Genomic DNA, 27,625 nt, shown 5'->3' with positions numbered 1-27,625 from the left:
TTTGAACATAAAAGGCCACGCCACTGTCAAAAGCTTTCTCCACATCAAAACTGATAAGCAGCATTGGCTCATGACATATATGAACCACCTCCAAAGAGGCCAAAATCTAACGTTTTTAACTGCATGATGATCATGCACAAATCCAACCTGTGGGGAGACAATAAGAGAAGGGATCTCCCTGGCAAACAGCTTAGCCTCAAAACATAGAAACGAAAGAGGCCGATATGAGGCGGGTAGGGTGGGATCCTTACAGGGCTTAGGAAGAACTAGAATATGAGCCAAAGTCAGGGAATCAGATAACTGGTTATAATAAACTCATTAAACATGGCTGTGAGAGGTTTAACAATATCCAAGGCCAAGAGTTTATAGAATTCTGCCCTATAGCCATCGGGCCACAGCACCTTAAACCGGGAGCTGTTATTTATGGCCCACATGACCTCATCCTCTCCAACAGGGCAACTGAGGGAGGCTGCTTGAGATTACATCTGAGTTAAGCAGATCAATACTAGAGAGATAGGTATCTGGGTGCAAGCCCCGGTCTGAGTCCCCTCTATATAGGGTTTGATAGAAGTAAAAGTATCAGCACCCCTCCCCCAATCCACACATAGCATCAAGATTTTAGATGAGGTTACAAGGGGTCTTGCCAAGCATGCCAACAGCCTCCCGCCCTTGACCCCCATCTATAGTTGATACTGATAATAAACTATAGATTTCTGTCTTCAGCCGCTGACCCATCTGATTCACTTTTCCACCCCTCAGGGACTATCCTTGGGATAAATCTTCCCCCTCTGTTGCATCTACTGCACTAATCTATGGAACCCTGGCAGCATGGCTAGAGAGGCTCAGGCCCCACAAAATTGTTCCAAGACATGGACAGCGCTTGTCCCTTCTCACCAGCAGGGCTTCAGTCTCTGTTGGCCCTGGGGAACCATGTCCTAGTTTAGCCTATGCAGAGTCCCACAGCACAGATGGTGCTTACCTCCCTAACCCATCAATGCCACACCCAGCAGTTTAGTCTTACTGCACCATGCCTCACACTGCTCCAACTCCCTGCTGGCAGGAAAGCACAGTGTCTGCTCCACCCCTGATCACATGCTCCTCCTTCAGCACCTCCCACCACCCCAAGGTTACTGGTGGAAGGAGTAGTATGGGCCTTCTTGCTGCCTGTGGTAATGCCATCAAGTGTTGGACCCACACAGCCCAAATAAGCACTGCACAGAGGCAAGGTCTACAATATGAAGAGGTACTGAACCTCTCCCGAGGCACATTAAGCAAGAGGGGTGTGTCACCGCTGCTATGCTCTACCCATTCAAGCTAATTCCGTTGGAGCCTTTCGAGGCAGCATTGGATTGACATCACCAGCATCTGGCTAATTCATCCTGCTGTTCACAGAGAATCTTCATTATAGGTAAAGGCTCTCTCACTTACTGGGGAACAGGAGAGAAAAGTATTATGACAAAGAAAATTGGTCCCAAGGAAATTAAATAATGCAATTCACTCCTGCCCTGCAAAAACCCCTGCTGTTCCAGTACTGAGCCTGTGTAATTCTGGTAATGCACCTCACTCCTGCTCTGTAGCACCCTTTACAGTAGCAATACTGAGACATCCATCTCCCCACCACCAAACACACACACACAACTTTGCCAATGCATCTCACTCAAGCAGAAACTGATAATAAATGGTGATTGGGGGGGGGGGGGAGGTAGAGGGGCTGTTGAGATGGAGAAATTTCCATAGGATATTAAGGTGAAACTAATAACCCACTTCCCACTGTCTTCCTTTACTCTCCACCCCAAGCACTAAGTACTACCTCAGCCCTTGTCCAGTTTGCTGTGGACCTGTTGTGGAGAACCATCCCTGACTTGTTCTTTACCATTTGGAAGCAGTCACTGGAGGATAAATTGTGACGGATGGAATCTTTCCACCCCTGATAGTCTCCTTTAAAGAAAGGGAAGAGGGTGCTGATCTCTTTCAGGATCTGAAAAGAAAATGAGAGATTGTTAGATTTCCTCCCAGGACAAGCAGCAAGTTTCAAGCCCCAATGGTAAGGTTCGCACAAGGGCACAGTCTGTCCTATGTCAAGGCCTGGGTTTGCTGTACATGTGTCTTGACCTAGGGAACTGGGTTCAATTTCCACTGCAGCTACTTGTGACCCCAAGTGAGTCCAATAGGGACAGAAGTACTTGCATACAATAAATGTAAACTGTTTTGGCTGTACCATGACCCTTTAACAGATGCTTGAAATACTGCCCTAGGCTTCTGCAGGATCCATCTCTAACAAACCCCTCCACTTTCAGCTCAGGTCTCTCCAGGACTCTAGCAATGATCCCAGGCCTCACAACCAGGGTGTGGTTAACAGGAACAGTAACCCCTCTTACTGCACCCCCTTCCCTACTATGGGGCTCAAACTATGGGTGCATTGAATTCTCATGAATGGCCCTTCCCATCGATGATCTCATGACATTAAGGACTTGCAGCCTCTGAGTTTAACACAGCTGCTGTTCCAACCCCCCATTGTAGGGAAGGGAAGCAGTAATACAAGCTACCACTGCTAGCCACGCTCCGGCTTGCTCCAAGTGCATTAGTTTTGCTCAGTACAGGAGAGATGGCGTTTTGTCTTTCATGCTAAGCTACTCATGGGTCCAATTTTATTTTTTTTGGCGGGGGGAGGCGGGAGATCAGAGCCAGGATGCTTCAATTTATGCATGTTCAGAATGGCGGACAGCCTAAAGTGGGGGAACAACTTTCAGAAACACAAATTGAGAAATTTAAAAAAAAAAAAAAAAAGGACCTTACTACTGAACAAGTGGGTTACCATTTCTTAAAACCTACGTTGCTAGTTTTCATGGCTGAGAACATTCTACACTGGGGGGGGGGGGGGGGAGGAGAAGAGGAAAGCGTGTAGTATCAAAGGTTGCCTGCCTGGTCCAGGTGACCCTCTCCCCAGTGCAGAATTGCCTGGAGCAGGTCTCTCTAAACTCAGGTCCATGACTGAGATGTGGCCCTCCATGCTTTCATGTCACCAGATCAGTTCCAGCTCCCAGAACAAGCAATAATTTTCTCCCATGTACTCTATTCTCTCTACTGTAGCTCAGGGATTTCAGACTCAGTGCCCCTTCCCTCTCTCCCCCTCCTTCCCTCTGTCAGAAAGTGAAAACAGCCCCAGGAATAAATCAGAGTGAAAGGGGCTAGAAAGTGCTGGCTGTCTCCAGAACACAGGCCTGCCAAAAAGGGAATCCATCCAAATTGCCTCTGATCTCCATCTTTATGGGTTGGGCATCACCACTACCAGGAAAGGAGGGATCTGCCTTACTTTTGGGGCTGCAGAAGTTTGTCCACCTCTTTTAGGGCTTCAGCACCTGGTATCTCCCCTGCTCTGGGACTGCAAAACCAGGGTGTGCGTGCTGGGGCTCCCTACGTTAAGTGATGCAGTACCGGGAGAGTATGTTTCATCCTGCTCCAAGATTTCAGGACCATGGAAAGGGGGATGGAGGGAAGAGACAGGGAAATGAAGGAGAGTGGGCAAGAGAGTGGAATGAATTTAAAATTTATTTTTTTCTATACCACCCATTCCCCTTTCAGGGCTAGTCAGAGCAGATGTTCAAGAAATAGCACTCACCACACTTAAAAGTGTATATCAATTATAAAATCACTTAAAAGTCTGAGCAGCAAGGGCTTACAGTGCTAAAAAAGCACAAAGGTTCCCTCAGTTTTCAAGACCTGGGCATTGAATTCCATGATCTGGGCCCCGTGTCATATAAAGCCGTTCAACTCATCACCAGCAGTCTTAACGCCCAAAGAACTACCACTAAACCTTGTTGTGACAAAGTCCGTATTGGTGCAAACTCCTGAATATAATACACAGGGCTGCAAGAAGGGTCATGGGATTTGATATACCACCTCTCTGTGATACAACCAAATTGGTTTACATTTCTATGCAGGTATTTTCTCTGTCCCTAGTGGGCTCACAATCTAAGTTCTTGTACCTGGGGCAACGGAGACTTAGGTGGCTTGTCCAGGGTCACAAGGAGTAGCAGCAGGAACTGAACAAGGTTCCCCCATATTCTCAACCCACTGCCTTAACCATTAGGCAACTCTTCCACTCCAAGGGGCTGGTATGAACATAGAGGAGCCAGATAGTTTTCCATCAATTAATTGTGTCACATGGCACTTAGGAAGACCAATTAACACCACATTACAGTAATCAAAACACAAAGCAGCAAATGCCTGATTGCAGCATCAATGCCTCCTGTGACAGACAAGTGTAAACTATCTTTCAAGGAAGGAAAAAAAAAAACCTTTACCATATTGCTTATGCAGGGGAAAAAAATCTAGGGCAGCAGAATTTGGAAGGGGAAGGAAGGAGAATGAGTGCGCCTTCTACATTGTATCTTGGGAGAGGGGGACCCATATGCCATCAGATCCCTTAGGCTGTGCCTCTCATAGCTTTATGTAGCCAGTTGGTAAAAATTGGGGAGATTCTGATAGGCCGATGCTCAGAACTCCGGCACTATAGGGAACAGTGCCAGAAAATACTGCAGAACCAGCTCACAAAAAAAAAAAAAAAAAAAAAAAAAAAACTTCCCAGTGCTCAATGTTAACAGCATGAAAATTATATGTGCACTGTGCAAGAGGGAGGATCGTGCCTGGCACAAGCGCAGGTTTTAAGGTAAGCAAAGCTCTTGTGTGCATGCTCATTCAAACCCAGAAGCGCAGGCACACATCAGCGCTGCTGTTCTTCTGCTCCTTAAATATAAGATTTTCAAAAAAAAAAAATTTTCACTTGAAAAGCTTGTATTTAAGCACAGAAAACAGTCACCAAAGTATGCTTGCACTTTCAGGTTTGCTTGGACTCAAAACTGGCAGATTTTAAAAAGGAAAATCATGAGAAATCCTCTCTAACCCCTCAATGCGACTTTGGAGCTGGAAGTAGGTTTCCAGCATTAGGGCAGGGGGTTTTTTGTGCACCGTTTCTGAGCATTGGGAGGAAATAGCTAATGACCTCTTAAATCTGTTTGCCTACATTTATGTTTCAACGATTTTTATTGATGACAAGTTGGACAATACAACTTACTGTACCATATTAATAGCATGTTTAACAGGGACACCACTGACATACATTCTTATTATTAGTCATCAAGCTTTTACATTTAACCCTCCCCCTTCTACTAAATGTTCAACTGTTGACAACTGATTAATTATAATACAGCCAATCTTAAGTGCAGTATAACAAAACATTTAAACTTACAGTGCTTAAACCGCCTGTTATTTCAACAATGTCAAGTTATTATTATTCAGCCCTCCTCCCCCCTCCCCCCCACCCCTATTCCCTTGCGTTGCTGGAGGATGCTAATTTAACCAAATAAGTTGCCACTTTGCCCACTCTTATCTCCTTTTTGCTAGGAACCCCCCAGCCTTCGCCCCAGACGCTATCGAACCGATCGTCGCTTTAACCCCCCAAAAACAAATCAGAACACATCCATGGAACTCTGCAATTTGACTTCTCATCAAGTCCTTGACCTCCACCTTATCACACAAGCCTCCATCAATCCAAACCTCCCAACTTGATCCCAGTTCCCCCCTCCCCCCCCCCCAGCAAGCATCCAATGCTCCTATTCTGTCTCCTGCTACGGGCTACCTGCACGCCCCCTCCGCTTCCCATTAATTGTATCAGGCATTAAGAAGCAAGCTGCGCCCTCTTGGGCTAAGAATTTGCAAGTACGGCATCCAGATCTGGATAAATTGTGCTCTACGTTTGGGAGATTGTTTTGAGTCCCTGGCCTCCCAGGAAGCCAGAAGGTGCACCTGGTTTCGCCAATGCCAATAGGCCGGCTCATCCGGTGAAATCCAATATTGCATAATGCACTTTCGAGCTACCAAACTCAGCTTCCTACATAACTTTATAGCGGGGGCACGCAACGGGGCAAAAGCTCTCGGTTGATCTAGCAGAAACTGCCTTTCCGTGCCTTGAATCTTATTTCCCAGTCTAATCAAAAACCCCTTTACTCTTTGCCAAAACGCCCGCACCTTGGGGCATTGCCATAGTGCGTGGTAGTATGAGCTGGGACCCCCGCCACATTTGGAACATGCTGAACTGCCCGGCCCCAACACATGAGCCAGCTGTGCTTTAGACATGTAACCCCGAAGGACCACTCTATATCCACATTCCCTCAGTCTTTCATCCTGTACCAATGTACGAATGCCCTGCAGAGTAGCTGCCACATCCCAAGATGCTAATGAGGATCCCAAGTCCTGTTCCCATTTGTTTTTAAGGCTGTCATATTGTCTTTTAGGTCTACGCCGAACCAGGGCTCCGTACAGAACGGAGACCGAATGCCTCTCAGTCCTCAATTCCTCAAGGAAACCTCGAATTGTCTCACCCATTCTCCCCTTCAGTGTTGTCTGATCCAGAGATTTCATGTAGTGCGTGATCTGTGCATAAGCGAATCTGTTGCCCCATGTAGTCCCTGTTGGAATGTAATTGTATTTTACATGCATTGACTGTCACCTATTATTTCTCTGTGATTACTCTGTGACCTCTGATGTGAATTACTTAGAGAGGTCACATAGCTATGCAACTTCCTGTGGGGGTTAGATGCAGCACATGCAGCACATGGAGCTCATGATCTCTCCTAACCTGAGAGGATCTATGGTGGTGTGAGCATCCATTACCATCTAAGCACATGGAAGGAGCTGATAAGACAAATGTATAGTAATATGTAAATATAAGCCTGTCTGATTATAATCTAACTACAAACTGTGAGTAAACAGATGTTTTGTTACTTCAACTTTAAAGTGACTCAGCAGTGAATTATTCAGGGGTGAATGAGAGAGAGATGAAGAAAGAAATTAACATTTCTAAAGCTGAAGCTGTGTGTACTAAAATCTGCTAATTATTTACTACAAATAATCCAACAAAAGGGTTATGGGCCCAGGGCCAGGAATTGAAAAAGAAGAGAAATATTACCAGGCAGAAAAAAAGGCCACATTTTTCTCTTAAGTTTTAAAGGAAAGATTCAGTCTGTCTCTCTCTCCCCCCACACAGCAGACAGAAGGCTAAGAAAATGGCTGAGGGAGGAAATTCACCATTGTTCTATTCTCTCAAGGTGCCTAGATTAACTGAGTTTAATTATCAGCTGTGGGAACTAAGATTCATATGTCTCCTTCGAGCAAAAGGATTAATATATGCTTAGACCAAGACAGAACAGCTGAAAATATGGCTGAATGGGACAATGCAAACTATTATGTGAAGTGCATGCTTTTGGAAGCTCTCTCAGAGAAACAAGCCATATTAGTGGAGGGAAAAGATACACCAAAGGACATTTTATATAAACTGAGAACAATGTATGCAACTACATATGCAAAGCAGCAACCAATTTGGTTGGCAGAGTTGAATGAAACCAAATTAAGGGATAAAAGTAAATGTAATGATCACATTATGTATCTTATGTCTTCATTTCAAAAGTTAGAACTTTCTGGAATTCCCATGTGTGATGCATTGAAAGAGCATTTCTTTTTACCTCACTATCAAAGAAGTTTGATGTTTTTAGGTCTGTAAATGAGGCCATTGAAGGGCAATCTTTTGAACAGGCAACATCAAAACTAAGGCAGGAATGCATAATAAATGATTCTGAGGAGATGTGTTCTCAAAGTCAGTCAGAGAGAAATGAAACAAATTTCTTGGCAAAGAACAGAGGAAGGCGGAGCTATGGGAAAACTCCACCCAAGGGCAAGCTGATTTGCTACTCATGTGGAAAGGAGGGACATGTATCTAAATGGTGTAAGGAAACACAAAACACTCCCTCTAGCTCACCTAAGCCAATGGAACTAAAGAATTTTCAAACCAGGAAATGTATGAAGGACAAAGATAAACACAAGGGCTTTCTAATGGCAGAAAAATCTTTGACTATGGTAAATAATAATTCAAATGAAAGTACTTGGATTTTGGATTCAGGGAGTACATGCCATTTAACCAATTGTAAGAATTTCTTTCAGGAAATGTGTCCAGAGGAAGGTATTCTTAAAACTGCAAACGCAGGGACTGCTAAGATCCAAGCAAAAGGTATTGGATTCTTAAAATGCAAAGTGTCTAATGAAGTTAAAGAAATTCCTGTAAGTGATGTCTTGTATATTCCCCAAGCAGTTTGCAATATGCTTAGTGTATCTACATTAGATAAGAAGGGATTTGCGATTCATTTTGAAAACAGTAAGTGCACAATCTCTAAAAATGATGAAGTGTATGCTGAAGCTTTTATGCATAATGATGTTTATAAACTGAGCATTTCAGGTGAAGCCTCACATATGGCGCAAGTAAGGAAGAATGATGGTAAATGTAGTCTGGAAATCTGGCACCGCCGCCTGGGACATCGTGATTCTAAGGTGATCCAGGATCTTTACAGTAAGCAACTAGCCACCGGCATTCAGATAAGTGCAGATGCTGGTAATATGGAGAAATGCATAGACTGTGTTACTCAAAAAGGTGTGAGACCCTCATTTCCTGCAAACACAGGAAATAGGAGTAATAAAGTGCTGGACTTAATACACAGTGACTTATGTGGACCGTTTAATATCCCATCATTGGGAAATAACAGATTTGTGCTAATATTCTTGGATGATTTCTCTAGATATTGTGTGGCCTATTTGCTGAAAGAAAAAAGTCAAGTCACAGACATGCTGAAGAAATACGTAGCCATGGTGAGCAATAAATTTGAAAGAAAACCAAAGGTTCTTCAGACCGACAATGGTGGTGAGTTCACTTCACAAAGCATGCGCACATTTCTAGAACAAGAAGGCATTCAGCATATCACAACAGTAGCTTATACACCAGAGCAAAATTCTGTTGCAGAGAGAAAATTTAGGTCAATTGTGGAAATGACCAGATGTATGCTGTCAGATAGCAATCTCCCTAAAAGACTATGGGGGGAAGCAATTCTCACAGCAGTGTACCTACAAAACAGAATGCCAACTAAAGGCGCTGAGCGCACACCACATGAGACATGGCATGGTAGGAAGCCAAACCTGTCACACATAAGAACATTTGGAAGTGCAGCATATGCTCATATACCAAAGCAAAGAAGGCATAAGCTGGATTCCACAACAGAAAGGGGCATTTTAGTTGGCTATGCTCCAGGACACAAAGGATATAGAATTTTGAATCTGAAAACTGGCATTGTTGGCATAAGACATGTTACATATTTTGATGAAAACAAAAGGGTTGATAAAGGCTGGATTATCCCAGATGAGCCTTATCATCCAGAATATGAAACTAGAACCATAATAGACATGCCAGTGTATATAAATGCCATACCAAGGCAGATGTCTGAAAGCAACTCACCTGTATCTAACGAGGAACAGGCAGAGGAAACAGACACAGAAAGGATCATTGAAGAAGACAGTACAGTTGGAGAAGGGGAATCAATTGGAGAAGAACTCTCAGATTTAGAAGATGCGGAAAGGTCAGACCAACCTGTTGTCAGACGCTCATCCAGGGAAAACAAAGGTGTTCCACCCCAAGACTGTCTTACCTAACAAAGTCAGCAGAAGCTCAAGAGCCCTTAACATGGGATGAGATTGAGAAAATGCCAGCAGAAGAAGCTGCTGAATGGCATAAAGCTGCACAAGAAGAAATTGATGCATTGGATAAAAATAATACTTGGATTCTTACAAAATTACCTCCTGGCAAGAAAGCTATAGGATGCAAATGGGTATTCAAGTTAAAAAGGAATGCACAAGGAAAAGTGGAAAGGTATAAAGCCAGATTAGTGGCAAAGGGATATCTTCAAAAATATGGAGAAGATTTTGATGAAGTGTTTGCACCTGCAGTGAAACACACGACAATCAGAACACTTCTGAGCATTGCAGTCTCAAAAGGCATGCAAGTCAACCACATTGATGTGAAAACAGCGTTTCTTCACGGAGATATAACTGAAGACTTGTACATGGAACAACCAACAGGTTTCATAAATACAAAACAAAGACAGCTAGTGTGTAAATTAAACAAAGGTCTTTATGGATTAAAGCAAAGTGCAAAATGTTGGAATGAAAAATTGCATGAAATATTGACAAATTTAGGATTTAAACAAGGTGAAGCAGATAAATGCTTGTACACTAGGTGCACAAATGGACAATATGCATACATTTTAGCTTTTGTTGATGATCTGCTCATTGCAAGCAAAAGTGAGCAAGAGTACAAGGACATTGTAAAGTGTTTAAACCTCAATGTTGAGATAAAAGAACTTGGTAATGTGTCATACTATCTTGGTATAGAAATTGAGAAACAAAATGATGGTTCTTATCTTCTAAGCCAGAAGCAGAAAATAAATGAGCTTATTGAAAGTTTAGGTATGCAAGATGCCCAAGTTGTAAGCACTCCCATGATCACTGATTTTCTGAAGGATGAAACAGTAAGAGAACCTTTACCAGATAACATCCAATATAGATCAGCCATAGGTAAGCTTTTATATCTAGCTACCACATACAGGGCTGATATAGCAAATGCAGTAGGAATTTTGAGCAGAAGGGTCAGCTCACCTACCAAATCAGATTGGACTGCAGTTAAAGGATGGTAAGGTATTTAAAGGGTACCATTGATTGTAAATTAAAGATTTCAGCCAATAGTAATCCAAAACTAATATGTTACTGTGATTCAGATTGGGCAGGGGATCATTCTGATTATAAATCCACAAGTGGATATGTGTTTATGTATGGAAATGTACAAATTTCATGGGCCAGTCATAAACAAAGTATTGTGAGTTTGTCTTCTACAGAAGCTGAATATGTGGCCGTATCGGAAGCGTGCAGAGAACTGATGTGGATTGAAAAACTTATGCTGGATTTCGGAATAGCTGAAAAGAGACCAATCCAGATAATGGAAGATAATCAGAGCTGCATCCGACTGTCACAGAATGACAAGGTTCAGTCACGTACCAAGCACATCGCAACGAAATACCACAACGTGCGAGAGTTGGCAAAAGAAGGGGTCATCAGTCTACACTATTGTCACACCAGTGAGATGACAGCTGACATCATGACCAAACCGTTACCCAGAGAGTATTTTGTGAATCTGCGTATAAAGCTTGGACTTTGTATGAATAAATAATTGCATGACAGTTATGCATGAGAAGGGGTTTGTTGGAATGTAATTGTATTTTACATGCATTGACTGTCACCTATTATTTCTCTGTGATTACTCTGTGACCTCTGATGTGAATTACTTAGAGAGGTCACATAGCTATGCAACTTCCTGTGGGGGTTAGATGCAGCACATGCAGCACATGGAGCACATGGAGCTCATGATCTCTCCTAACCTGAGAGGATCTATGGTGGTGTGAGCATCCATTACCATCTAAGCACATGGAAGGAGCTGATAAGACAAATGTATAGTAATATGTAAATATAAGCCTGTCTGATTATAATCTAACTACAAACTGTGAGTAAACAGATGTTTTGTTACTTCAACTTTAAAGTGACTCAGCAGTGAATTATTCAGGGGTGAATGAGAGAGAGATGAAGAAAGAAATTAACATTTCTAAAGCTGAAGCTGTGTGTACTAAAATCTGCTAATTATTTACTACAAATAATCCAACAGTCCCCACCTTTTCCTGAAGATCGTCAAATGTTATTATCTGCCCGTTTTCTGATAGCAAATGTTCCAAGCGCGTGATACCCAACCCTCGCCAGCTACCAAAGGCTGGGTTGTCCAGCCACGCCGTGAAAACTGGGTTACCCACAATTGGCAACTGATCCGTTATGTGTGGATGTCCTCCCATCTGCCTCATCCACCACTGCCATGCCTCCCGGAGAGATTGGAGTAAAATACTTTTTTTAAATTTAGAAGGGATCAGGCTGCGAGGCAAGTGGATAAGGGCCATCACCTCGTATGGCGCAAAAAAAGCTTGCTCCAGAGTCAGGGGTGTGTAATATTGCGTAACATTGAACACATCTCCCAGATGTCTTAGTAAACATGCCTGATTGTATAAGAACAGATCCGGGAAGCCTATACCTCCTTGCTTCCAGCTCCCAACTAACATGTCTTGGCTGAATTTGGGCTTCTTCCCTGCCCAGCAGAAACGACTGAAAAGGCGTGTCACCCTTCTCAAATCCCTCTGCAACAAACGGATTGGCAGTGTTTGTAAAACATACAACCATCGAGGGAACAACACCATCTGTATTAGGTGCACCCGTCCCATTAATGACAGGGGGAGGTTCATCCAGGAGTCTAATTTATCCCTAGTATGGTCTAGTAAAACCTCAACATTTAAGTGATACAGGTCCGAGGTGTTCATTGTGAGCCGAATTCCTAGGTATTTTAAAGAATCAGTGGCCCACCTCAAGGGGAAATCAGGCCCCCAGTCCCCTCGATTCACCGCCTGCAAGGCCAAAGCCTCGGATTTATTCAAGTTTATCCTAAATCCTGCATAGTCTCCATATTCGCGAAATATTTCCCATAAAGTATCTAGCGACTCTCTTGGATTCACTAGGTGTACCAAGAGATCGTCTGCAAATGCAGCGATCTTGAATATATGGGACCCCACTCGGACTCCCTGAATCATGGGATTCCCCATAATCTCTCTAATAAGGGGGTCTAATACCAAAACAAAAAGAAGGGGGGATAAGGGGCATCCCTGTCTCGTGCCCCTCCTGATAGGGAAGCTCTCTGATTCAAGCCCATTTACCCACAGTGTTGCACTAGGATTAGCATAGAGAACATGAATTGCTTCAACAAACCTCCCGGAGAATCCATATCGCTCCAGTGTGGCAAAAAGGAAATCCCAGTGGACCCTATCGAAGGCCTTTTCTGCGTCGAAACTGATTATCAATGACGCCAAATTTCTCTGCGAGCTATGTTCTAATGATGTCAGAATCGCCCTGAGGTTTTTACTCACCGCCCGACCCCCCACAAAGCCAACCTGGCTCTCATGTATCAATCTAGGAAGCAATCTCGCCAACCTGTTGGCCATGATTTTCGCCAACAGCTTTGCGTCATAGTTCAGTAAGGAGATAGGACGATATGATGTCGGTTCCAAGGGGTCCCTCCCAGGTTTGAGCAGAACTATTATTTGAGCTCTGTTCAAGTCTGAGGGCATCGCCTGTCTCTATTAGTTGATTCAAAAATCTAGTGAGGGCCGGTATAACATTGCCTTCCATTAATTTGTAAAATTCCCCCCGTAACCCGTCGGGTCCCGGGGCCTTCAACCGTGGACTGCGAGCTATGGCCACGCTAACTTCATCTTCGGTGATGATTTGATTAAGGCACCCCAGCTCTTGTGGCGTAAGTTTTGGCAGTGCTACATTGTCTAGGTACATCTGATTAGAAAGGCCCTCATCCTCTGGGGGGGTGTACAGCTCCTTATAGAAAGCTCGAAAAGGGTCACAAATTGCCCTGTCAGTTGTGAGGAGACCTCCCTGTCTTTGCCGAAGCGCTAAAATGTTTCTAGTCCCACCCCAGGGAGTAATTAGTTTTGACATTAATTTACCCGTTTTATTACCATGTTTATAAAGCATATAGCGATAGTAGACCTGTGACTTATGTGCCCTCCCCTGCAGGAGCTCGTTCAAAGCTGTCTGAAGCTCCAGCACTTGTTGTTTATCGGCTATCGCATGTGTGTCCCCATACCTCTTCCGCACCTGACAAAGTTGTTTGCTCAAGCTTTAGCTGCCTCCCAAAACAAAACTGGGTCGTCTAGATGTACTTGATTATGGGTACTATAGTCTGCCCAGCTAGCGTGCAATCGGCCCTTAAGTATTGGATCTGAGCTTAACTCCAAGGGGAATTGCCATCTGCCCACCCGCTGGGCGCTACCCCTAGGGGTCCACTCTATCTTAACCCAGGCGTGATCGGAGACTGCATACGGCCCTATTTCCGCCATGGTCACCTCCCCAAACATCTGACGCGATGTCAGTGTTTGCCTACATTTAAATGCAATTTGTAGGCATCTTTGGTGCGTATGCCGTTTCCTGAGCCAGAACTTTAACATTCTGTGCACATCACCACTGCATTAATTGCCTCTAGCGCCAGTGTTCAGAGTCGCTGGGAGGGGGGGGGGCAGGAGGGGCAAAATTCCCCAGGTCTGGCCTCCAAGGGAGGGGCCCAGGCAAATTTCTTTCTGCCTGCTTCCAGGATGGGTCCGTCTTCTCTCAAAGAGATTGGTCTCTCTCCTGCTACTTGTCAGCAGAAGTACAAGAGGACGGCGGCAGTGGGTAAGGGGCAGGCAGTGCAAGTTGGTGTGGCGGTGGTCCGAGTGTGGAGAGCTAGCGTGGATGCAGTGGCAGCCCAAGTGGGGGGCAGTGGTCCAGTCCTGCCCTGGGCCCGGTTGGGTCTCTCGGCTGCCCTGCTGGTCTTTACAGCCCATGAGGGACTGGAAGAGGCAGACCACAGATCCTTTACCCTGAAATTTAGACTGCTTTGGTAACTTTCATACTACTAAAGAAACAAGACCCCAAATAGCATGGATCTATGAGACAAGCCTAATAAGGTGATAAGAGTTGATCAAGGAGGTGCACCGAATGCAGAATATCAGGGCTTTGGTGAGGGACTAGTACAGAAAGCTGCTAACGGGGCAAGAACTGGATGAGCAATGGCTTATGAAAGCACACTGACCACTGGATTATGTTGGGGCCTGACACTGGCTCTGTTCCATTTCTTTTGCAGCAACATTTTAGAGGAATCTGAGAAGGAAGAGTGGTAACTTTGCAGACACAAAACCCTCAATATATTGGAAGAAAGTGAAAATCATGTCTATGCATGGATTTTCCAGCACCGTTCAACCTTCTCCCCCTTGGAAAACGTTCTTATTTTGTCAGATCGAGGTTATTAATAATAGAGACAGGTGCCAGACCTCGGCGGTACCACCTTCCCCTGGGTACAATATGATGTTTTGTGGAAGTCATTATATCCCATGTGGAAGGGCAGATTTAATTGCTGTTCCCGATGAAAGGGGACTGGCAAAAATCAAAGAGCATGGAAACAAAGCTTCAACGCAGAGTTTAAATTCCTAAACTTGGAGCACAAAAATCATTAGCTACTTGACAGTTAAGAGGGCAAGAAATGGTACATTACTTTTTTGTGTCTGGTAGTCTACACCTTCTACTGTAGAATGACACGGGGACAAAGTTAGTCCCCATCCCTGAAAGGCTCTGTCCCCATCCTGTCCCTGCAGGTTCTGTCCTCATCTGCAGAAGCCTCGAACACTTACGATTTTATATTTAAATCTTACTAAAGTATAAAAAGGAACAACATGCTGTGCAAGTTGTTTAATCACAAACAACAACGAGGCAACTATAATAAACCCCCTCCACCACCCTCCACCCTTCCAACCCCAATAGCTGACTTCTGCTACCCCAAGGAATCCTAATCCACTCTGTTAAAGTGTCCAGGGGTACAAAATACAACCTGTTCTGTATGCCCTAGTGGGGGAGATATGCCCTATGAAGCACCGTTATGACTTTTTATTCTGTGGATGAATAAGTCATCAACAATCTCAGGATTCAGTCTAGCTCTGTCTTCCACAGTCTTTTTTGCTATAGAAAATGTTCTCTCAGCAGATGTGCTGGTAGCAGGAATGTACAGAATCCCCTGTGCAAATTTTGCAAGTTGTGGCCAGCATGTCTGCTCGTTTCTCCAAAAATGTCAAATCATCATCGTCTGCATCATTCAAACAAATAACAGTCCAGTTCATTAGTACAGAATGACATGGGGACAAAGTTTGTCTCCGTCCCCATCCTCGCCCTGTCCCTGTGGGATCTGTCCCCATCCCCATGGGTCCCTGTGTCATTCTCCACCTTCTACTTCATCCAGTTCAAATCTATATACTAGGGCTGGGAGCCTCCATTAACAATTGCCTGGGGTGGGGGATTCCTATTTGTTTAGCCCTCTTTCATCCCAAATTAGTCCAGCCATTGTAGCCACAAGTTACAACTCTCTCTGGAACCCAACAGGGTCTAAGTCTGTCCAGTAGGTGTCGATGTTGCCAATGAGTGGCAACGAGCACTGCCGCTTAACATCTCCAACCCACGAAGGCTCTCTTGCATAGTACATACACCACTTGGCACAAAGCCTCCAGACTGGCATCTACACTTTGGCATCCAAGCTCACTGTTAGCTTGCCCATCAGAAACAGGGATAAAGAAGTAATAAGGCACTTGTACAAGTCAACAGTGAGGCCCCACCTTGAACACTGCATTCAGTTCTGGAGGCCACACTTTCGTAAGGACAGAGGATGGCTGCAGTTCAGAGGAGGACTTGGCCTGCAACACAACTCTACGCAGATCAGATTAAGGGACTCGGAAGATATTTAAAGTGGGAGATAAAAAGATGAATAAAAGAATAAATATCAAACATCACTTCAACAAAAACAAAAACAGCTGGCTTTATTTCCCCATGGAAGTTCAAGATGAAGCTGCAAGGAGGGACCCAGAGGAAAAAAGAAAAAAAAAAAAAAAAAAAAGGAAAGATGGACAACATTTGAAGAGCTTAATCAAAGATAGGAAACCAAAATATGCCAGAGTTGATCCCTGCTTGAACTATATACAGAGCATGGTGGTGAGGGATAGCTGTCCACAGGCTTTGCACTGGACATGGAATTTCTTACATCCCTTTATCCACAGGATAGATACATCCACAAAAGTACACAAAAAACAGAAGCCTGGCTATTTGGTAAGGTCAGAAACACAAGGGCAGGAAAGAACCTCTACGCCAGGAAGTCCAAGCAAGCAATAGAGGCTGACTAAAAGACGAATCCAACGCTGGAGATACTGTAAGGAAATATTTACTGTTGCCGATACAAAGGGACCCGACACAGTCCGTGTTTTGGCGTCATGAAATGCCTACATCAGGGGTCTCATAATAGTTCCTCAGAATCTACAGTATGCTTGAAACGAAAAGGAAGCAGCTCAAGGAATTATAGTGCAACAAAAGCAGCCAAAAGGCATGCGTTCAAACAGAAAACAAGTGCTGCTTTCCCCGATGGGGTCTGCTACAATAAATATTTCCTCACAGTATCTCCAGCGTTGGATTCGTCTTTTAGTCAGCCTCTACTCCTGCTTGCGTATGTCATAAGGTCACCCAGCATGGATCAAACAGTGATCAGCTTTAAATGTAAAACCAAGGAATATATTGAAGGAAATGGGACAGAGGTCTACTGTCTGTTCTATTACACTCTCCTAGCTAAAAGGAGAAAGACAGTGATCAAACTCCTGCAGACAAATGAAAACTGAAAGCACAAGATATGCACAGAGGATCCCTAATGGTGGGAAATCTGGAGACTGGCTGGGGGCTGTGGCATTGCACCAGTAGCAGACTAGACAGATTCAGACACACTTATCACATTTGATGACAGTGGTGGTAGAACAGGGTTGGGAGGATGCAGCATTGGACAAAGGTGCTAAGGGCAATTGAATGGTGGAGGAGGCAGTACAATGCTGCAGGCCAAGGGGTGGCAAGCTGCTGCTCCCAGACACTGATTGATCAGTAGTGGCCAGGAAGAATCTAGAAGTTTGGATGTTTGGGCAATGTCCTCAGTTTTGGCAGCTCTTTATTAGCAAGAGAGTTAAGACTTTGTAAGGGGGGGGGGGCAGGGGAGAATGACATTGGATGTTGCATAGTATTGATCCATCATGGTCAGTAGAGAACCAATGAGAAAGCAAAAGAAAACTGGACTTGGAGCAAAAGCATAATAAACAATAAGTGATAAGGACTGATATCCTACAAGCTGTCAAGCTTCTGTGGCTGGCAGCTGGAATAGATCTTTGCAGCGTGGACAGGAATAACTGAGCAATACTATTTTTATGGAGGTTTTGGTTCTGGTAGGCAAGTGATTAATGTTATGCAGTAGGCTCAAGGGTTTGAAATAGCTGAGCGCTATAGGAGATCTAATAGCATGGCCACTGAAGGATGCCTATGGTTCCTTTTTTTCTCCTCCTCTTTCATTTACATCACAAGATCTTTTGTTCCCTTTTGATATATGATTATTCTTGAGGAGCATTAGCGTGTTAATTACCCCTCTTTCTTTGTTGATGACTATTTGGGTTTCTGCCAATTGCTTGTGACCTGGATTGGCCACTGTTGGAAACAAGATACTAGGCTAGATGGACCATTGGTCTGACCCAGTATGGCAATGTTCTCTATCCTGGTTGGAAACAGTCTCGCTTTCAATTATGCATGTCTAATATATTTCTGGATCTCCGACCACCACTTAAAACTAAATAAAGAGAAGACAGAAGAAACTATCAGGATGAAAGATTTAAATGAGTTTACATGAAATCTTCAGTCTAAAATCCTAGAGGTTGAACTAGATAATTTGTTAACAGCAAGCATATGTTTCAATGATCCTGAAGAAAATCTACACTTCTCTGAGAAAACAGAGCTATTAAATATATTTCTATTGAAACTTTCAGAATGTTTGTTCAGGCACTTGTATTGGCCAGATTTGATTACTGTAATTTGGCTTAACTATTTGTTCCAAGAGACTATTGGATCGATTGCAAGTTATGCAAAATATGGCAGGCTGATTTATGGCCAGACATGCTATGATTAAGTGAAAGAATACTATCCGAGATTACGCTGCAAATCGAAGAACACATCCAATTTAAAGTTATGTGTAATGGTATTCAAGATCTTGTTGTATGCAGCTCCTTTCTATACAATGAACTTAGTAAATCCCCTTCACAGATCTCGTACACAAAAATCAATTCTTTTGTTTTTTCAATTCCCTAGTGCCATTTTAAAATCAGTTAAACATTGTTCTACATCACTTTACTATCAGATGACCAACATGGAATTCACTTTATTTTTGCAATGCTGTCAACATTATGTATCGATAGTTTGCGGAAATATTTTTTAAAAACCCAATTAAGTCATAACTGCCGCAATTGGAGGGTATATGCCAGTGATTCCCAAACCTGGTCCTGGTGGCACCCCAGCCAGTCAGGTTTTTAGGATACCCACAATGAATATTCATGAGAGGTTTGCATGCAGTGGAGGCAGTGCATGCAAATCTCTCATGAATATTCATGGAGTATCCTGAAAACCTGACTGGCTGGGGTGCCTCCAGGACCAGGTTTGGGAGCCACTGGTATATGCCTCAAGTGCTTCAATTTTGTTATTGTAATTCCCAGAAAGTTTGGACAGGTCTCTTACTTTTTGTAACCCGCCTTGAACTGAGACAAGATATATGGCAGGCTATAAGATGTGTTAAGGGAAAGGGGAAGGGAAATGGGACTTGTTTGCCAAATTTTTTTTTTTCTTCATTATTCATATTCGGTAAAATATGCAATTTAGTACAGTTCCAGTACATAAACTTGGCCTGGTTGCAAAAATACCCACAAAAATTAGCAGCCTCCAATATCTAACAATTAGAACTACAGAACTCAGCAGTGCCTCTCAATGGATCATACATTTTTGCCAGCAAGACTTACGCATTGGTCACAATGTTTAAAAAGTGCTAAAAATTCATACTATTTTAAACAATTTTTAAAATATTTTAAATTTAGAAACACCAAATCAACACTCATCTTAAAAGGTGCATTACTAGTCAGTCAGTCGGGGAGTTGGGGGTTTAAATCCAACGTAGGCTATGTTTCGCTTTGAAGCTGAATCAAGGAACACCCCCTTTCTTTCCAAAAGACGCTGGCATTTCTCAGCCTCCATGCTCATACAGCTGAGAAATGCCGGCATCATTTTGAAAGAAGGGGGGGGGGGGGTGATCCTCGATACAGTTTCAAAGCAAAACATACCCTATATCAAATTTAACACAGCTACCATACAACCCCCAACTAGAAATGCACCTTTAATATGATGAGTACAGATTGGCGTTTTAAAATTTTTAAAAAATGTTTAAAATTAGATTCTAAAATGTGTAAAAAAAAAAAGGTTTTATAAAATTCATACAATGACTGATAAGGAGGTGGAGATGGGTGTGAAGTCTTGCTGGCAAAAAGTTATGATCTAGCTGAGGGGCACCACTGAGGTCCGTAGTTCTAATTGTCATATTAGAGGCTGCTAATTTTTGTGGATGTTCAAGGGCCTCTATAAAAGTATTGTGTGGTTTATTTGAGAGTATTACTACTAAAATCATAGTTGCAGTAATAAATACACAATAATTACTTGAACAAAACGGGAACCTAGCCCACAGATACAAGCAGAAAAAGGCAGCACAGCAATAAGCACCCTGGAACAAGTGCCCAAAACTACTGTATTACACTCTGCCCACTGCATGTAGAAAAGAAGGTGACCTGGAAAATGGGCAGCACAATCAAGGCCACGCACTACATGTTACTGTAGGTTGTTTAGGAGGTAGTTACGTGGTTGTTTTCAGGGGCGTAGCTACCTGGGGCCACAGGGGCATGAGCCCCAGTAGATTTGGCCCTGCCCCCCCCCCCCGCCAACCCTTTGACTCCCTGCCGCCGTTGGGTACCTTTGCTGGCGGGGGTCCCCAAGCCCTGCCAGCTGAAGTTCTCTTCTCAGGCGCAGCTGCATTGCTGATCTGCAAGGGCAAGCTTCTGTTTCTGTGAGTCTGACATCCTGCACGTAACAACCAGAAGCCTGCCCTTGCAGATCAGCAACACAGCTGCGCCTGAGAAGAGAACTTCAGCTGGCGGGGCTTTGGGTCCCCGGTCAGCAAAGGTACCCGACAGTGGTGGCGGGGGAGGGTTGGCACTGGGGGGGGGGTCTAAAATGTGCCCCCTCACCTCGGCCTCTGGACCCCCCCTCCCGCCGAAGTCTGGCTACTCCCCTTGCGTTCTTTATATGTGAGAGAGTACGTACCTGTCTTAATTTCAATGGATATTTTGGGATTTTCTCTGTTTTGTAGCCATTTTGGGAATGGAGGAGAAGCCTGATGGTTAAAGCACTGGGCTGACAGAGAAGCCGGGTTCAAATCCTGCTGCCACTTCCTGCAATCTTGTGCAAGTCATTTAACCCTCTTCTGCCTGAGGTGCAAATTTAGGGACCTTCGTATTAAAGGGCACCAAGCCCTTAACACAGGGTTAGCACACAAGAACCAACTGCCACAAAACACATCAAAGCATTTTGTAGTATTTTACTTGTTAGCACATGATAAATTTTTGAAAATATTTCCAGACAGCATGTGATAACTGGATAACACTGGGTTAATGTGGGAGCACTTAGAGCTTCCTAAATTGGATTCATTCAGCATTCATTATCTGTATGCAGGCATCATACGCTAATGACAATGCATGACCTGCATCAAAATATTTTTTTTAAATCCCCCTCCCTCCCGAGTGCTGCTTTACATCTGGATTTAGTGCATGGGAAAGACCCAGGTTAGAAATGCACAAAGCCCAAATTTACTGTACTTTAGTAAAAGGTCCCCTTAGGATTTATGTTCCTTGAGGATATGGAGATACCTAGTATACCTGAGCGTAACTCATCTTGAGCTACTTCTGAAAAGGTGCGAACTAAATGCAAATAAATTACAAAATAAATTAAAATTGTCAAGCAGACTCAATGTGGTCCTGGAGCTGGTTTACAAAAGGAGCTGCAGGGCATTAACTGTAGTAGACCCAATCACCCAGCAGGCTTAGGCTGCACCATAAAACTTTATACATTTCTTCTTTGAACACTAGACAAGCCTTTACTACTACTACTACTTTTTATCATTTCTATAGCGCTACAAGGCATACGCTTATCTGTACATTTTATGTCATTGGTTAATGGGGGGGAAAAAAGCTTCAAAAGCTCACAGAACCACAGATATCTTAAAGAACAGGGTGGTCTCTAGAGAAGTTTGGACAAAGACCCACTTACTTGGGACAGCTTGAGTTTCTTCTCAGGTGAGTTCTGGATCACCAGGGCGATCATGGCCAGGTAAGAGTACGGGGGCTTGGCGTAGCGGTGATAATTTTTCTTCTTGCTCTTCTTGCTCCTCTTGCCGGATTTCTCCTCTTCGATCTCTGGTCCCTTCTCTTCCTCCCCTCCAGCATCATCTGTCTGCTCCTCCTTAGGATCCAAGGTCGACCTCTCTGCAACTGCCAAACCAAGCCCCTGCTCCATGCCTCTGCTGCAGACTCCTCTCCCTGGAGAGACACCCAACTCTTTCCTTCAGGATGGGTCAGATTGGACCTATGGGAGCAGGCACCAGGAGCAGTCCCAGACTCCTGCAGCAGTGAGTAGGCTCTGCTCCTAAAGCCTGGGGCTCTCTGAAGTTGAAGGTGGGCTCCAGGCAGGAATCTAGGGAATCTGGGTTGTTGATGGGTCTTTTTGTCCTCTCACTGATCTTCCAGAGCTTTATCAGACATCAAAGCTGGAATCACAGACAGCTGGCACCAAAGTGGTAGGAGGTTGCACAGCAAACAGCCATCTTCCAAGAAAAGCACCTGAAAGAGTGATCAGGTTAAATGCAGACCTTAGAACATGTGTTAAGGAAGGGGAGGGGGAGGGGAAGGGCTCAAAAAAAAAAAAAAAAGCTGTAGCACACTAAGGTCTCAATGCTCAGAATTCCCGGGGTAAGACAACAGCGCAGAAACCTCTCGCCAATGCTCAAAGGAAATGGTATTCAAATTATATGTGCCCTGCAAAAGCAAAGGGAGGGGGGTGTGCTTGACACACATGCAGAAGAGTTTCACAGTAAACTCAGCTCCTGTGAGCATGTACCTAGCAAACCCTGAAGTACAAACTGGCGTCTGTTCTCTGCACATTTAAATATAATTATTTCAATTTTTTTTTAATTTGGAAGGCTTATATTGAAACACAGGAACCAGGCGCCAATATGTGATTTCAGTTTTGGGTTTGCTCCGACTCACACACATTCATATCTCACTACCAGCACTTAGGGCTTGCACGGGCTTCCTTCTGCTTCCAAATTAAATAAAATCCATCAGAGTTTAAAGAAAGAATCATGAGTAATATAGTAACATAGTAGATGACAGCAGAAAAAGACCTGCACGGTCCATCTAGTCTGCCCAACAAGATAAACTCACATGTGCTACTTCTTGTGTATACCTTACCTTGATTTGTATCTGCCATTTTCAGGACACAGACCGTAGAAGTCTTGCCCAGAACTAGCCCCACCTCCCAATCTCAGCTAAGCTTCTGGGAGGCACCCCACACCTACTCTGAGCTGGGGGTTTTTTTTTTCAGTAGTTAGGTGGCTTTGTTTTGTGTGCTGTTCTCTGAGCATTTGGAGGGAATAGGAAATGACCTCACTAACATTCGTTTGACAACATTAGCATGCTACTTGCGCTAATCTTTGGCGCACACGTTATCTCCTGTGCTACAGCATCTGGGAATTCTTAACTCACTAATGCGGGTGGCTAGTCCAGCGCTAATCACTTCTAGCAACCACATTTGGTTCTGAGCAGCGGCCTATCAGTGGCCAGGCTCTCTCTCTTGCTACAGTCTCTTAATCAGGAGGGGTAAATACCATGCATGCTTAATTTCAGTACTCAGTGGGAAGGACTAAAGACTATGGCATCGATGTTCAGTGGCCCTTCCCCGGGGAAGAGCAGTTCCTACCCACATAAACTCTGCCCACTGTGGCCAGCCACTGACTATTAGCAGCCATCCGGATAATGCCACTGAAAATCTTCACTGACTGCCGTAGCCCTAGTCTGTTATTATCATGGTAGATGACAGGGGAAGGGAGGTGGCCTGAGCTATCTGCTACCTAGATAACTTCTGGTGACCACCCTACACCCAAACATCCAGGGCAGTATCCACATATAAATTTAAAATGACACGCTCAGTGGTTTGAAATTCACACTGACTAATGTTTACATATATTGGGGAGGAAGGGGGCGCTATGTCAATCTTTCCATATTCCAGTTTTCACAGTGGGTCACTAATAAGGATTCTAGAGCCAGATGGATTCACAGTCATTCCAAGTAAACTATGGATTTCTCTTGTAGGCACATCTTATATTTCCAGAACACACATATACAGATTACCTATGTATACATTGCAAGTGTGTGAAGAGGGAAAGCAGTTTCCAAGGAGGTTTGATAAACCCAAGGTGGTTTTCATTCTCCCCAGTGCAGCTGCCACCATCTTGGTACACCCAAAACAATATAACATAGGGCAACAAGCTCCACCTACTGAATTGAGGCCAGATAATGGGCCAAGCATGTGCCTACTGTCTCCTGTTCACCAAACCTCCTTGGCAGTATCTATCAGCCATGAATGAAAGCAAATATTTAGCACCTCTGTAGATGCCTCACAAGATGTGCTTTTAAACACACTAATTAGCCCCAGTTCCTCTGGCTGTACCCGCATTCATGAACGTTAGTACTACTTCCCATCCTCCATCACAAAACCCCATACATCATTAGCTACCAGGCATGTGCCAGTTTTCTGCAATCTGAAACAAGGGTACCTTTCAGCACAGAGCATCCTTGACTATAGGAGGAGTGAGCAGGATTGGAGTTAAGGGGATGCAAACTGGGCAATTGCCCAGGCCCTCATGCCATAGGGAACCTAATCTTCTTGAAGCTCCACAAGACATACAGGCTGGAGCCCCTCCCAAATGGCTGTCTGGGACGTTTAACCCAGACCCTAGAAGTGAGGGATAAAGCCTGTGATAAGTACAAAGGATCTTTAGCTGAGGAGGGGAGGAAATGAGGGGTAAAATCTGGTTTAAATAGAGAAAATTCTTAACTGTAGAAGCCTGGAATAAGCACAAAAAAAAATCCTTGGGGGGGGGGGGAGAGAAAGTGAAGGGTAAAAGCTGGGATAAGGAGAGAGGATCCTTAGCTCTGGATTAGCGAGAGGTAAAGCAGGACCAGCCCTGCCACTAGGTAAACTAAGCATTTGCCTATGGTGGCAAGATTTGGGGGGGGGGGGGAGCAGCATCATAGCAATAGAGTACTATCATCTCTCTTTTCTGCCACCCCATCTCTTTCCAGCTACTCCAAAAAGTATTCAGCAGTGATGCAGGACCTTTCAGTGAAGTCTCAGGCTCTCTGATGTGTAGAACTGAGGGAAGTGCTTGAGTACAAATCCTCCACCAGCCTTGAATATCTTTGGAGTGGCTAGAAGGAGGTAGGGTGACATCAGTAGGAGAGAAAAAGATGCCAGGTGTGACTGAGTTGGGAGTGAAGTGAAGATGCCACATGGCTATGAGTTCACCTAGGGCATCAAGTGCCCTTGGGCCAGCCCTAGAATAATGCCTGCAACAGGTTAGGGGGGGAGGGGAATACCCTTAGGTGTTAAGAAGCCAGGGCAAGACAGATCAACCAGGATCTGGTATTTCACCAGGAGTAAAATTAGACTAGATGGGCCTCGGGTCCTTATCTACTTTTTGAAAGTCTTGAAACTTCACCACCCCCAGTCCCCATGCCCTTGAACCTCTGCCAGCAGATAATTTCTCACACAGGGCACAGACAGAGTAGCCCCTTTCCCCAATATGTCACTGCTTCTAACGAGGCCACGGCCAGGAGCTCAACTTCAATTTACTGCATTGGCGTCTGTCTCTTGTGGTCCGTTCCGTTGTAACCCTGACACTGTTGGGAAACTGGGGGGGGGGGGGGGGGGGTACACTGCCCTGTCCAGGTCCCTATTCTGCTTTCTTAGAGGCAAAGTCACAGTCGCCGACCATTACAGAATATAAAACGTTTCAATCTCATCATAACAACCAAAGTCACCATCTTACACACACACACAAAAAAAAAAAAAACAGTTTTAAAAACCCATGTTATCTACAGTGTTAGTATTACTGCATGTATTTCAATTTTTTTTATTTTACTTTTATTTTTACTTCTTTACTTTCCAATGGCAGTAATTGCATTTGTTTTATTACAAACCGCATGATGCCATGTTGGCCCTTTGCGGTATATCACGTTTCTGTAAAATAAATAACATTCATCCCTATCCCAAACCGCCTGCAAAGCAAAAAAAAAAAAAAAAAAAATCACCCATCAAGCAAAACACCGCGCACCTGAAAGAGCAAATTGTCCCCTCTGCACTTATACGGATTTCAATCCCTGGAGCGAAATCCCTCCGACGGCTGGTGACGTTGCAACTCTAAGACGGAGGATCAGTCTCTTTTACCTACAGTACATAGATTAAGTTTCTTGCATTAACTTATTTTGGTTTAACCACAGGCAGGTTCGAAACCGTTGCAACTTATAGACGACAAGAAGTGTTCACGCGTCTAGAGAGTGCAAGAGATCCGTTCTCAGAACCCGGCACCGTGTAAAGCTCCCCATGGAACAGCTCCCTTTTGTCCCAGTGAGCTCCTTAGAGAATAAAAATCTTGGGATGCCTACTATGTTGAGAGAGAGAGAAGGGGGGGGGGGAGGATGACATAGGGCAAAAAGACATCTTCCCCAAAATCAAACAAGTCATTGGGGGGGGGGATGTAAGACCAGGCTGGAGGGTTGTCATTACCTGAAGTTATTTAGATGCTTCGGGAACAGGAGCTACGGACAAGCCTAGCCCAGAGGCGACAAAGTCAAGTCCATGCCGGCTGGAGACAGCAACAGGTCTTCCTTCTCTCTCTACTGGTGTGAACAGACGCCTCCTGCGCTCCCCGAACCACGTTTAACTATGAGCACAGCAACAACCTGCCCATTCAGCCTTTACACAAAAGGTTACTCTCCCCCCCCCCCCCCCCCAAAAAAAAAAAAAAAAAAACAGCCCTCAGGCCCCACTTCAGCTATAACTAGACACTTCCTTGCTGCAGGGTACCAGGTCCTTGTAGGCCCATCAGCTGCTCCACGGCTTTCTTTTCTAATGCTGAAGAGGTGTTTATGGGCCCCTCTCAGAGCTGGATGGAGTCGGTTCATTCATACAGATGTTGATGAGAGTCTCGGCACAGTTAATAGCTCATTCGGGATGGGAGGGTCAGTGACTTCTAAAGATTTGGCCACTGGATTGTTTGATTTTAATAGTACCCAAACGCTAGTCATGTTACACAGTTAGGCAAGAGATGAGGGTATAGAAGCCCACTCAACCTCAACATTGAGTAGGCTACTTCACTGTGTTCAGGGAGGGGTCATTTATATTGTGTTTGACCACCCTACCCCTCTGATCAATTTTGAAACGTCGGCATCTATAGATGAGAGCTTGCTAAAGCACAATGTGAAAGTCAAAGGCTTCAGAACAGAGAAGATCACTTTTTCAGAGTAATTGTTGAAAATATTTAAAATAATATCACTAGGTAGTAGGAAGAACTTCTCTGTCAGTCTAACACATTTAAAGATACAAAGCTTTTCAGTCTACTAACCTCGTCTCCCGTAGTTAATATCGGAGGAGCGACAGTCCTTGGTCTCTCTAAATATATATATATTTTTTTCCACTAAAGTATTTTCCTACAAGCAATTATCCTTTTTCACTCGTTTACCTGTGCAAAGAATTAATTTGCAAGACTTTAGTTTTGAAAGTAGGAAGGCCAACTAATTGTAAATGAACGAACATCAAAGCTAGGTCTTAATAGGTCTTAATGCCCTTAATGGCAATACAACTTGGACTGGAGTCATCCAAGAGTTTGGAGGAGAAAGGTCGTGAGACAGCTGCTAAGCGAGACCTATTAGCAATCATTTTCAGCTACTCCCCCTCTTAGAGAAAATCATTTTCAGGTGTCTGCAAAGGGCTTGGTTTAGGGGCACCTCAAGCCTGCTCATTATGAAGCTTACTTAAGGTAATGGGAAGCCAATCGCCATTTTGACATCAAAGT

At 44.1% G+C, this 27,625-nt stretch overlaps 1 protein-coding gene across 2 annotated transcripts in view; it reads right to left on the bottom strand.

Moving 5' to 3' along the window:
• The window catches only part of LOC115460479 (forkhead box protein H1-like), a 33,430-nt gene extending 6,185 nt beyond the window's left edge, over nt 1-27,245 (bottom strand). The window contains exons 1-3 of one of the 2 annotated variants that reach the window (XM_030190243.1): nt 27,176-27,245; nt 21,763-22,331; nt 1,874-1,978 (exon numbers count right to left, since the gene is read on the bottom strand). In XM_030190243.1, coding sequence (XP_030046103.1) covers nt 1,874-1,978; nt 21,763-22,008 — 351 coding nt within the window. In that variant the 5' untranslated portion in view covers nt 22,009-22,331; nt 27,176-27,245. Of the gene's footprint in view, nt 1-1,873; nt 1,979-21,762; nt 22,332-26,337; nt 26,466-27,175 lie in introns of those variants that run through there. The other variant, XM_030190244.1, reaches the window with a different exon arrangement.
• Between the last annotated feature and the right edge of the window lie 380 nt (nt 27,246-27,625).

The sequence above is a fragment of the Microcaecilia unicolor genome, chromosome 1 (assembly GCF_901765095.1).
Source record: "Microcaecilia unicolor chromosome 1, aMicUni1.1, whole genome shotgun sequence".
NCBI classification, from domain to species: Eukaryota; Metazoa; Chordata; class Amphibia; order Gymnophiona; family Siphonopidae; genus Microcaecilia; species Microcaecilia unicolor.
The sequence above is the reverse complement of the archived record's forward strand: the minus strand, read 5'-3'. Positions and strand labels throughout refer to the sequence as shown.